This window comes from Gopherus flavomarginatus, chromosome 9, assembly GCF_025201925.1.
Source record: "Gopherus flavomarginatus isolate rGopFla2 chromosome 9, rGopFla2.mat.asm, whole genome shotgun sequence".
Taxonomy (NCBI): domain Eukaryota; kingdom Metazoa; phylum Chordata; order Testudines; family Testudinidae; genus Gopherus; species Gopherus flavomarginatus.
This window is the reverse complement of record NC_066625.1, coordinates 62294643-62308324: the sequence shown is the minus strand read 5'-3', so window position 1 is coordinate 62308324 and position 13682 is coordinate 62294643. Positions and strand designations below refer to the sequence as shown.

Below are 13682 nucleotides of genomic sequence, written 5' to 3'. Positions count from 1 at the left end.
GTTCTTTTGCATTGCTATCTATAGTGAATTATTCACATTAATTTTCTTTTTGTGCTAGTATAAAAATCTCTCTCGTGATTTTTTTTGTTTCACTTTTAAATTAAAATAGAAGAAAACTGGCTGAATAAATGCTGTTAATGGACCATGACTCCAAAGCTGTTACTACTTTGTCCGTTTTAATATTGTTCTGAAAGTCCCAAATGATCTTAAACTCTGATGGATGACACAATAGTAATAAAAATAAATCTATGCAGATCCAGAATTTTTGGATAGGCACCCTCTGACATCATCACAGAAAGTAGGAAGTTTTCATTGAACAATTTATTAATGTTCATATCTTGGACTGAAGGTTAATACTACACATTTTTTGTTTCACTCGTTTGACATCACCAGGTGCTTAATACCAAACTGGAGTTGGATGACAGAATATGAAAACATTGGTTCATGCTTGTTAGGATGAGTAGTCCTGTGGCTGCAGTTCATATACCTACCTAGTTCGTAAGGCTTGTTTCTTACTTAAAGATCTGACTCTATACATACCACTATAGACAATGCAGTAATGCAATACAGTTCTTTTGGTCACTAGAGGAAGAGGGCAACATTTTCATTATTTTTATATGCAATTTTACAGAATTCATAAATGAATGGAGAAGACACATAATGGGAATGTAAGAAGTGAACAACAGATATGGAGATACTTTAGATAATTTGCTGTTTGAGAACTCTCTCCTTCTCATTTAAACGTGTATGTGGTGACAGCTTGAAGATATGGTAAATAAGTAAAATAGAAACACACAAAAAATGGATTGATGTTCCTATCTGATGTTACAAGTTGTGTAAATACAGTAGTAGGGTGAAAATCAAATTAGTTACTGTAGAAACTCTGGAATCAACCCCTAGAATAGGTCATAGCAGTTGCACTTGCCCTTTTATACAGAAGTAGCCTTCTTGTCTTTTGCAATGTGTAATCCAAACAGTTTTTCCCCAGTAGCTCGGGGAACATAGAATACCACAAAGCAATGCTGATAAATTATCTGTTGTGCCCCAGCATCGTAGTAAAATATGATCTCCTTTTCTCTAGGAGATGGAGTATGATGACTCACTGAGAAGTGTTGTGAGGAAGTGACTGGATAGAATTAAAGCAAAAGATAATAGATTGTACAGAAGCTACTATAAAATTATAGAATCTTCAGTTTAATATATTTTGTCCAATATTTGTCAGAAGTTCAGATAAACTCATTGCCTGTTCCCTATTATTAGATCTTGCTGCCAAAACCTGTATTGTCATTCAAACAAATACAGGGGGATAAAAACCAACACTTCTTTTAATTTGATTTTTTTAGTTTAGACTAAATACATTTTTTTTAAAAAATAAACTTAATTTAAAAATAAGTTTGAAATTATGATAACCTATGTTACGGCCTTACTATAGTCTATTAAAATAATTTAAATTTAAATAAAAAAATAAGTAGTACCCTTTACTGGTGAAGTTTTAAAGAAAGTTAAACCACTGAACTGCTGGAAGTCACTGATCATGCATCCAGAAACAGAGTTTGTTGAAGTGCTAAACCAGCAGTAGTCTCTTTTTGTAGGTGCAGAGAGAATATTTTCTTCATTTCAGTTTATCCAACTAGTTCTGTTCAGTGTTAATTCAAAGTTGAGAACCTGTTTGTCCGTTAAAAATCCAGGAAAGCTTGCTTTTCTCTTCCAATCCAGGAATGAAAACTAGGTTAGAGAGGATAAGACCTACTAATTCTAAACCTTGAAGGACATGGTAACCAGAAACAATACATTCAGTTAATTAACTAGTGATAATATTATTTTTGTGTATTAATTGTTAGTTTTAAATTCAAAACATGTTTTTATAAAAACAAATTGGTATATCTATCACATTTAAGGTACTTTTATTTAAATATTTTTTTAAAAGCTGGTTTTGTGCCTTTTTAATTGCATTTTGACAGAAATCACAATTTAAAAAAATTAATAATCTAGTAGATAAGAAATGGCTTATTCGTCATTTTCAATGTAGTAAAAATTAGGAATCTGAATAAATGTATGTTAATATTATATAATTGCTTAAATACATGTGTATAGGTCTACATATCGTCTTGATTAGCAAAAAGTAGTACCAAATTTAGTGTAAAGACTATATTTTGTTGCAAATCACCATGGTTTTTAGGAAAATAACTTAAAAGTACAAATGGAAAACAGGATTGAAATTGATTATTTAGATGAAAGTTTCCTGCTTGCTGATTTAAATGATGATTAAAATTGTTAATTTGCATGGCTTTTATTTAAATCAGTCCACTCTGGTGCAAAATCATGCTATTTCATAAAACTGTACATTGGAAAAGGCAGTTTTCTTGGTGCTATATACACATGTAATGCATTAGTTAAGCTACTTGCATAGTATGTATACTTCACTAATTAATTAGTTTCTGCTAAAATGCATATCTGATTTCTGCAGTTGGTGGTTTTTGATATATGGAAGTTTATTAGCACAACTCGATAGAACGAGTTAGGACACTATTGCTCCACTCAAGTAATAATTTATTTTTACAGGGTATGGTTGCTATCTGTTCTGCAGTGAGCTTTTTTTAGCTGCAGTGATTATTATGCTGGAGAATTAATGTATTTTTAAAGGTAAAATTCCTTTTAAAGCAACTTTTCATTTTCCCCCCTCTCCTGCAAGAAAATGTTTTATGTTGGAAATAGGTTAACTATCCCTTTGTTTCAGCAAAGGATGCAAAAACTCCAATATTCCAAAGAAAAGCTCATATATTGGTTAGGTACTTCCTGGTCTAAATCTCATAATTAAGCAGTTTTCTGTAGCATTGTTAGCTTTGCTAAATGTTGAGCAGCTGAAAACCTGTGAGTTGTTCTTGAGTTCTGAAATAATATAGCAGCAGTTAATGTAAAGGTGCATTGCCAAACTCCGTAGGCTTAAAACATGTCCTACTTTGGCTAATCTCAGCAAGGAATGTTTTTTCTCTATTTTACATAACATTTTTTTTTTAAATCTATATCTCTATTGGAAAAAATAAAATACCATTTTGGTAACACTCCTTAATGCACTATTTGAGCTCCTCATTCTAGTCTGCAGCCAAATGACATGTGCCAGTCCTGGAGTAACACGTGTTCCTATAGACCTCACTGGGTACTGATGCATAGTCAGAAAACTAACAAAGCAGTTATGATTGCCATTTACGCTTCATTAAAAATGCAGTGGAAATAATCACCATGTAATCACTTTTCTCAGGCTTTTTGCATCTTTTCCCAATCATATTTTCACTTAAAGCAAGATTGTTAGTTTCAGCTGAACATCTGAAACTGCTTTTCATGTTAGTGAAACCATCTTATTAACAATAGCAACAACAAAAAACCTACCCCCAAGGTTATGTGCTGCAGAATATGAGGCTTGAGTTGAAGTATTAACACAGGACCTTTTATTCTTATATCTGCCTTTCAAATCCCTTTGAGATAAAACCGTCTTTCCACTGTAGTTACTGAATTTCAGGCTTAGTTTTGTCATTTAAGAATGGTTAGGATGCTGTTGTGCAAGTCAGCATTCTCACTCTCTCTGTCTCTGATTTGAGAAGAATCAAAGACGCTTCAAATAAACTGTAATATCACTAGGGAAGTGACAACTTGGGCGTTTGAATATATTTCTCCTGCTGGAATGATCCATCTAATTTATTGAAAGAGACATCAGACAAAAAAATATCTGGAGGAGAGAAGTAACTTTACAGCCAAAATAAAAGTTTAATAAGTATGTATAAGACAGCTGCCATTTTCTAATTATATCAGAACTAATAATGTTTAAATTAATATGTCTGCTTTTATTATTGATCAGTTACAGTTGAGCAGGAAGAGACAGTGGTAAACAAGCTAGAAGCTCATCTGGAGTCAGAGCACTACGTGCATGCAGAAGGATGCTGAAAGTAAACACATTTTAAATCCTCCAACCAGACAACCTTCTATTAATGCTTTTTTTAAATATCCAAATTAAATTATGGGCAGTGTTTTTGTTTAATTTTTGCATATCTTTCATCTTAATGAGAAATAAATTCATTTCCTGTTCTGATGTTCCTATATAATCACTGCTGCACTGTTAGATTCTGCCAATACATATGAGTAACTTTACATGTGCAAGTAGTTCTAATGTGGGACTGCTTGTATGTAGAGTTACTTACCCTTTTAGTAACTGTTTGTTAGCATCAGGTTCTAAAACTGTAAGATCGTTGGAGCAGGGACCTGGTCTTATGTTTGCAAAACACCTTGTACACCTATGGTATATAAATGGATAGTCATTAATCATGTTTCCTTTTGGTTTTTTGAGTCTTTCATACAGCAACAGAGGAGAGAACTTTTGTTAAATAGGAAAATTTTATCATAAAACGAGAGAAAATGTCACAGTGCAAGCAGGTGCTATAACTGAAGCTACTTCCGTTTTTTTAAATGATTAGATTTCAGAGTCACTATATCTTTAAAGGGCAGGTTAATGCCAGCATTATGTGGTTTAACTTGCATTCTTCAATATCTGTAGACAATAAGGAGCTATTTGGATAAGTATGTGATTTGTCCTATTTTGCAGCTAAAGCAAAGATCCAAATGCAAAATGTTATAGTTAAAGATGTCAGATGGATTTATGACACTTCTTCAAAGACCTTTTGTTCTGTGCAAGAGTAAACGGATTGAAATACATCTTATTTTTATTGGTGACAGATCTGGCTCTGATATTTTTCATGCTGAGAGAAAAGCAAACCCTATTTGCTTTGATCGGTCATCTGAAAATTTGAATTGTTTCTCAGTTGGAATAAATTGTAAAACCTACTTGAAGATACATTACAAAATTTTTCAAGTGTGTGTGGAACTTGCACATTAAGCCAAAAACAGGATATTCTTTCTGTAAAGTTTGATCCAAAAAACCTATTGAAGTCAATAGAAATATTTCCTTTGACTTCAGTGGGTTTTGGCTAAGGCTATAGTGCTAATGGTTTACACTATCGTCATCTTGGTTAAAAAAGTGATTAGAAAACTAGATCAGGCTTGGACAGTCAGAACGAAGCACAGTATAGCCAGAAGTATGGTTCTATTCTGAAGTGTCTGTAAAAATGGCTCATTCTTACTCAAGAGACCTGGGTATATTTGGTGTCATCTCCGTTTAAGTTGGTGGTGGTGCCCTGAGTTGACTCTGAGGGAAAAACTTGTCTCTAAAACAATGTTCTCTTCTTGTTGCCCCAGGGTCTGAGTATGTCCAAGGTTTGGTTAATCTCTAGCATCAATTAAATTCTGTTTACCCTTGTGCCACACGATCAAAGATAGTTTGATCCGTATAATCCCGTTTAAACCATTGGGATTTCATGAGTCCAGTTGAGGGCATAATTCGCTGGCAGAAGAGCTGCACAGATGTAATTGACATAATTTAGCCTCTAAAATGCTGGTGTTGATACATGAGAAGGAAAGAAACAAGTTTGACTTTCTGATTCCAGGTAGAATTTAACAGAGTTAGCAGTTGAAAATATCTTTTTACTGATCTGATCAGATTAGCTTGGACCTAGAGTAATTGAGTTGCTAACATATGACCTTAAAATGGCCTCTTTTCAGAGCAAAATTGCAATTTAAATTGAGACCTATTAAATATGTATGTTTTAATCAGTATCTGTGTTTGGCAATAGTAAGGATCTGAAGACCCCATTCAGAGGCATATCCAATAATGCAACTACTGATCAGCAAAAAATCAAAAATACACATTATATTGCCAAAGCACAAAGGTACATTGAAAATCCTCTGTGTACTCCTTTTCTTCAGAACAAGAGACTGTCATTCAGTCTAACATTGCTTAATCAGTTTTGCTCGTTTGAAGAGAGAGAATGTAAACACCTGAGCTATTTAAGTTTGGAATAGTGAAGTTGCTGTTTAGTTTTTTTTTTTTTGCGAAAATAGTGAGGTTAGCACTGCATGTGCACAATATATTTTTAACAGCCATTTCATCGGTTTTGCAAGCCCATATACAAAGCCCTGTGCTTGGCATGTTATTTAAAGGATAAAATATGATACTTTACTGAATCAACTTGTATAAATATCTTAAAGCTGCCTGTCTTCTTTTAATAGACAAGATACATCAGAGTGATATTTTTGTAGATATATGTATATAATGTAATTTTTTTTAATGCTTTAATGATTTTTTTTTCTCTTTCCCCATTTAAATTACAGCTGGTGGTCAGAAGTTATACGTAAGACTTTTTCAACGCAAGCTGAATTGGATAAAAATTAACAAAATAGAATATGCAGAGATCAGTGCAGATTTGTTGCCAGTAATTGGAGAATTGGTTGAAGCAGGCTTTCTGCAAACAGGTATGGGAAACGACTTCATGTTGTTAGAGTTAAATTCCCTTTTCTTGCTGCTGCCGCCAGTCTGTGTCTTGGGGTGGCTAGGTAAGAGAGTCAAGTTGGGGACTATTAGTTGAGCAATTCAGGCAGATAGGCAGCTTGCTCCATTAAGTTAGTAGTGCAAATCAGTTAAGAGGGAGAGCTGGGCAAGGTTTTTTTGGATGGAGCAGGCTAGATTTCAGTCATTAGGACGAGAAGATAAAAATTAATTAATTTGCTTGGACTGTCAGTTTGATTCAGATTTAACTGAACCAGATTTCTGTACACTCGTGTTTTGTTTCGAAATTGCCATGGAATTTTCCTAAATTTCTGTTAATTATTAATCTTCATAATAAATTAAGTAAATTTCAAACTATATTTGGAAAGTTAGTTTATGTTACTAGTCCACAGCTATTTCATATGTAGATAGGACAATATGTAATATTGTAACTACATAAGTATTTTTCTTTGTACCTGCAGAATCTGAATTACAAGACCTTTCTGAGGGGCTGGACTTGCTTTCTGCTCCTGAGCTAAAAACTTTAGCAAAGACCTTTCACCTGAAAAACCCAAATGGTCAGAAACAGCAGCTGGTGGAGGACTTTCTCAGACTGGCAAAACAACGTTTGATCTTCAGCAGTAATCAAGCTGGTATTGGGGCAGTGATTTTGAAAAGGTACCATTTGGGCTTTTTATGTAAAATCCAGTAGTTAATTCTGCAGATGAATATAAATTATTCTTGAGAAGACCATGAGTTTTAGATGCGTTTTGGAAATGAAAAACATATTATATGCATTGTGAGTTAAAGCATAAAGAAATGTAGTAGCTAACAACTGAAAAGCATTAAGGTTTTAGTCATAATTTTATTAACAGTGCTAGAACATGGGTCAAATACAAAATTAGAAGGGCAACCAGATAAAAGTCTTTAGTGCTTTAACCTTTTTCTTCTTTTTAGACTTGAGCTTAGATGGCTGTGCTAAAGAGTATGGCTACACTTGCAGCTGTAGAGCGCTGCTGCGGGAGCTCTCCCGCGGCAGCGCTTTGAAGTGCAAGTGTGGTCGCGGCACTAGCGTTGGGGGAGAGCTCTTCCAGCGCTGCAGGTACTCCACCTCCCCGTGGGGATTAGCTTACAGTGCTGGGAGCCATGCTCACACTGGCACTTTACAGCGCTGTAACTTGCTGCGCTCAGGGGGGGTGTTTTTTCACACTCCTGAGCAAGAAAGCAGCGCTGTAAAGCGCCAGTATAGCCAAAGCCTTAGTTTTGGCCAAACCTCAATCTCTTGAGTTTTGCATTTCAAAGGACAAAACCAGTCTATAGTAGTATGGAGTATTTCCAAGTTTCCCCAGGTCGCTTGTGACTTTATTTTAGCTTAATTTGTTTTCCCTTTGTAAATAATTCTTGCTGTGTTTGTGGGACTACATGAAAGTAATAAAAGAAGGCTTCTGCAAACTATGGCTCAGCAGCACAAATCTGAATATGTTTACTGGGCCTAATCCTTCTTCTCTTACTGCTGGAACTGCATCTATGGATTCCTTGCGTAAGGCAAATACAGTTTGGTTGGTTATAAGAGTATGTTGTTAGCCATCCACTAGCATTGCCCCAAATATGTATTGGAGCAAGCAGCAAAAAATAGTGCAAGGTCCATCCCACCAGTAAAGTTCCTTTCACTTACCTAAACAGCCCTTGGTATTTGTGATGGTTCTTGGGGTGGCCAGGCAGGGCTGTCCTTAGGATTTATGGTGCCCTAGGCGGGATTATTAAGCTGGTGCCCTTGTGCCTGTCTTGCTCTTGGCAACACAAACATAAGCTTACAGTATTGGAAAACTTGCCACATGCATGTTATTAAAACCAGTTTAACTTAATTAAGCACACTGTAATGCTGATGGACTAGCACTAAAGAGGTAGCACTATAGAAAAAATTCTGATTTGACAGAATGATGCAAATAATATAATTTTTTTAATTTGTCAGCATTTTATTGGAAATTGATATGAAGAGGTATTGAAACAAGGATTTGTTTTTAATTAAAAGTAATCTTTCTGGCTTGTTTGGCTGCAATATCAGTAATAATGTCATCATATGACAAAGTCAAAGTGATGTCTTGTTTGATTGCAAGAATAGCAAGACCAGTCAAGTGTTCCTGACTCCTTGTAGAGCGGAGATAGTTTTTAATGAGCTTTAGTTTTGAGAAACTCCGTTCTCCTGATGCTGTTGTTACAGGAATTGTCAGTAGAATACGAGTGGCATTGTACACATTAGGATATATGTCAACAAGTTTGCTGGTATGAGTAAACTGTACAATGTCCATCATCGATTTTACATGTGGTACTATTGATGACAGTGTACTCAATTCTTCATACAGTTCAAGTCCATTTAAATCAAAATGATCGCCGTGCTTCAGGAGGTTCTCTAGGTCAGGGGTCCCCAACGTGGTGCCTGAGGGTGCCATGGTGCCTGCTGGGGCCTCTCAGTGCACCCACGTACTGGCCTGCGGATGAGCATCTGCCGAAATGCCACCAATATTCGGCGGCATTTCGGCAGCAATGCCACTGGATGACGCCGCTTGCTGCCAATGAGCAGTGTCATCCAGAGGCGTCGCCGCTGAAATGCCACTGAATTTTGGTGGCATTTCGGCAGATGCTCATCCACCCCCACGGTCCTTCATCTGGCGCCCGCCAGAAGAAAAAGGTTGGGGACCACTGCTCTAGGTTCTTGCACTTTGTCATTAGTTGCTCTTGTTTTCCTATTTCATTGAATTTAGTCCTGCTCAGCCCACCTACCAGCTGAGTGAATGGAACCCCAGGCCGACAGCGGGTTGAGTGGCTCAGCCAGGGTATCAGCTGCCGGCCTGCTCAGCCCGTTGCCAGCCTGGGGTTCCTTGGGGGTCCACAGGACAGCAGTGGCTGCTGAGTGGGGCCGGTGGCCGGGACCCCGGGTGGCGAGGGGGCAGCAGCTGGAACGCCAGAGCAGTGGCGGGCTGAGCCGCTCAGCCCACCGCTGCATGCCACCAAAAATCAGCTCACGTGCCACCTTTGGCACATATGCCATAGGTTGCTGATCCCTGCTCTATACATTAGTACGGAGATGAGCATATTACAGTTGTTGGAGGGCTCTATTTAGCAGTAGCAGGGCTATAGGAAAGTCAGTCAACATTTTTTGTTTCTCTGATGAAAACTAGCCCACTCCCTTCCCCAAACCAAACACAAATAAGTTGTCACACATAATTGTCAACAACTTAATTTTCTGTTTTTGGCTAAGATGTTGATTTAAAAAAAATATTGAAATTGAATTCAGGATTGTTAGCAAGCATTTTTGGTGAACAAATTTGTTAAATGACAACCTAAATGGCAACACAGTACTGCTTTCATGCTTGGCTCACCCCCCAGCCTGCTGGTCCAACAGCTGCAGTAGAGGAGGAGATAGCTGGAAAACTGCAGGATCTCAAAATCCACCTCTTTGGGTGCAGAGTGGCAACAGCAGCAGCAAACCCTCAGGTCTGATCACATGCCAATGGGCACCACCGCCAGCCCAACAGACCATGGTGAAGTTAGCACAGAATCTGATCTCAGAGACGGGGCACCCAGGAAGCCACAGCAGCTCATCCTGCCCTGTGCAGCTCCCCCCCCCCCCCGGATAAGATGGATTGCTGCCAGCCCGGGGGAGAGACGCGCTCCCTAGCTAGGGTGACCAGATCCAGATATCCTGATTTTATAGGGCCAGCCCTGATATTTGGGGCTTTGTCTCATATAGGTACCAATTACCCCCACCTAGGATGACCAGACAGCAAGTGTGAAAAATCAGGATGGGAGTGGGGGGAATAGGAGCCTATATAAGAAAAAAACTCAAAAATCAGGACTGTCCCTATAAAATCGGGACATCTGGTCACCCTACAGATGAATTCCTTTCCCCACCCCTTCCCAGAGACCACAGCAGCCAATCCCCTCCCTCAGACTGTGCTGCATTCGGCTCTCTCTAGGACCAGCAGCCCTGCTCTTACATGCTCCACTGCTTCCCGTCTGTCCAGGCTCCCAGCAGAGCAGTGCCCCCAGACCTAGTGGGGCCCTAGGTGGCTGCCTATTCTGCCTATGGCTGAGGACGGCCCTGTGGCCAGGACTGTGAGTCACCTTGGTACACCCTGCCTTGAGTGAGAGAGCTGCTTAAGTAGGTTTCAGCTCCCTGATGCCATCAGCCTGTTAATCTCCTCTGGGCTATGCCAGGCCTTACTTTGCCTAGCAGGTTAACAATAGGTGCACCCTAGTCCCCAAACCTCTTTGAAGTATTCTCCTGTCGTGTCCTGCCCTTAACCACAGAACATTCACAGAAATGCAAAGTCTGATGTCCCCAGAGAAACAATATCCACACCAGGCTGAATGATTCAGCTCAGGATCAGATCCTTGTATAATACCAGAGCGCTGGAATATAGTTATAGGGAAAATAATAAGCTTATCAAAGATTTGAGATTTTAAAGAAGTGAGTACAGATAATGGAAACAAAAGGGTTACATATAAAAGAAAATCATAACACAATTTCTAGACACTAAACAGGATAACCTTTTGTCTAAAGAAGTTATCTTACTTATCTTTTGCAGTGTTTAACCAAGCCTAGCTGAGATCCCATTTTCATGAATGTAGACATGCTGTTCATTTGCTTCCTATCCTAAGTACAGGATTAAGAGGTGTCTCATTGCTTTCCACTTCTATCCCCCAAATTCACTGTCTGTCTTCAGGAGCAGTAACCCCCACCCCACCACCTATCACTGTTTTTTTTTCCTGAGTCTCGCTTCTTCCCTGCGAATTTCACATCTCCTAGGACTTTTATGTAAATAGAGCTTCCATTGTGTTGGTTTACAATCCTTAATTTACATGGCAACTGAGAGATAGGTGAATCAACATCTTGTCGGACAGAAAGCTGTTTGTCAACTCTGCCTTGATACAGACTTTTAGAACATGTTTTCAGTGTATATGTATATAACTCCTTGCGTAGTATCTGTACAAATATTTCACATCAATATTAATGACCAGTGTGACCCTTACTTTCATTTAAGACTTCACATTATAATCTTTGGTGAACCAGAACGTATATGGCGGGATCAGAATATTCTTGTAACTCCCTTGCCAGTTGCCACTGGGGGTCACAGTGCTGAAAAGGAGTTCTGGAATTGCCTGGTTATGGAAGGAGAATTATTATCTGAAGCAAAATGTTTTCTTGACCCCTCTCTGGAGAGGGGAGGAGAAGAAACACAAAGCTGACTTAAATTAGCTAATATACAAAGTTTCATGACCAGGAAGGTTTTGTGGTGTGTTATGGTACTTTGGGGTGTGTGTGTGTGTGTGCATGTTAGGCCTTGGCTACACTCACACTTTACAGCGCTGCAACTGGGGTGTGAAAAAACAACCCCCTGAGTGCTGCAAGATACAGCGCTGTAAAGCATCAGTGTAATCAGGGCAGCAGCGCTGGGAGAGCTCTCTCCCAGCGCTGCCGCTCTGACTACACTCACACTTCAAAGCGCTGCCGCGGCAGCGCTCCCGCAGCGCTGCCAGGGCAGCGCTTTGAAATTCCAAATGTAGCCATACCCTTAGCTATTTAGAAGCAGATTCAATCATTGTTAGCACTTTAAAATATGACATTTGCTGTTCCTCCTCCTATTAAATAAATTTTAATGGTAGCAAAGAATAGATAGCTTTTGGCTCTGGCAAGATTTCATTTCATTTAGCCTGGAGAATAAATGAAAGTGCCACAAACTGAGGTATGGCACTTCATGTCAGTTAAAACATTGGCTACTGCGACTGATTTTGTTAATAAAATAGCTTTGTCTTCAGGAGATGCAGTTGTTTAAGTGTAACCCAGTTTTAAAATAGTGCTGTCTGCCATTTGAAAATATTTCCCTCCCATGAGATTTCAGTTTCACTCTTTGATATTAGATACTGGAACTACATTATAATTTTGAGGAGAAGAACTTTCTTGGTTGACATTTGCATACTTACTTGATTTAGGAATATGGAATCCAATAAATACAAAGAGAAGCTAAAAAAATTACTTGTTTTATCAAATAAAGTTTTCTCAGTGGTTTGGATATGCTGGTCCTATTTTACTTTAAAGAACTGTCTTAACACCTTACATTAAATCCCAATATAATGGAATGTAATAAAACTGAGGAATAATTTATTGCTCTCAATACACAGTTTGCTGTTCTACTGCAGTGTCTGGTTAGGCCATATGTTGCAATGTTTCTACCCTACCTAATGTGGATATCAGTTGTTGTATGATATTTTTTTAAAGCTTTCAAGTAATTTAAGATCAATGCTTTGTCTTAAAATTTGCCAAATAGTATCTGAAAATTTCACTAGATCCTTATTACCTGTCATTTTAATTTTTTTTAAATTCACCACTGTTAATAAGAACTTAAAATAACGCCACCCAAAACCACACAAAATAGACAGACAGTACTTTGTCCAACCCTAGTAATTTTACTGTGATTCCCCAGAGCTAACAAACAGAGCGCATCAACTGTCCTCTGCTCTGTACACTGAACACTGGTTGACTGGCCAAGTAATGTTGCATTGAGTTCAAGATCTGAGTTCTTCTCTTCAAGGTGCTTAATGATGTGGGCTCAGGATACCACTAAGATTGCCTCAAGCTCTGGTATAAGGACGTGGGTCAACGACCCCGCTATTCTGGCACAATGAAATTATCCGCCTCAAGGGCATAAAGTTTGTCTGTGGAGGAGGCCTAGTTGTCTTGGGGGCTGGTCCAAAACTGTGGATGAACACCTGCAGGATCAGAGAACCAGCTCAAATATCATCACTTTCCACTTTTTTGGACTACCTTCACTACTATAAACACACAGCAAAGCTTTAATAAAGTATATTTAGAACATGCAGTCTTCCCCCAAAAGCGGAGGAAGAGAGAAGGAAGGACAGAATATCATGTAATAAATGCTAGTCATGTTGCTTAATGCGTTACTGCAGGTGGTTTGGTTAGTATAGTGATGATATCAGAAACTGAACAGAATGAATTGAGAAGCACAAATTAACCAACAGTTATTAACAAATGTATTAACTGACTCTAACAATGCCTAGAGATTAAGAGCAAGGGACTAGTGATTGGGAGACCTTGAATCTGTTCTCAGCTCTGCCATTGACTTAATATGGGAGCTGAGGAAAATTGCTTTACTTCGGAGTCCTGATTTCTCATCTGACAAGACATGGTGCTGGTACCTAAGAAAATCAGTGAAGCAGAGCTGTGAGAATGTGAATCCTCAGCAATGTAGTTGGAAGTCGAAAAGATGAAGCTATCGATGCCAAGTTGCAA

The 13682-nt window shown here is 38.5% G+C and overlaps 1 protein-coding gene across 10 annotated transcripts in view; it reads left to right on the top strand.

Annotated features, from left to right (window-relative positions):
• FAN1 (FANCD2 and FANCI associated nuclease 1) overlaps positions 1-13682 on the top strand; it is a 42699-nt gene that overhangs the window by 6645 nt on the left and 22372 nt on the right. For all 10 annotated transcript variants that reach the window (XM_050967921.1, XM_050967919.1, XM_050967924.1 and 7 more), the window contains 2 exons: positions 6217-6357; positions 6853-7048. In XM_050967921.1, coding sequence (XP_050823878.1) covers positions 6217-6357; positions 6853-7048 — 337 coding nt within the window. The remainder of the gene's footprint in view (positions 1-6216; positions 6358-6852; positions 7049-13682) is intronic.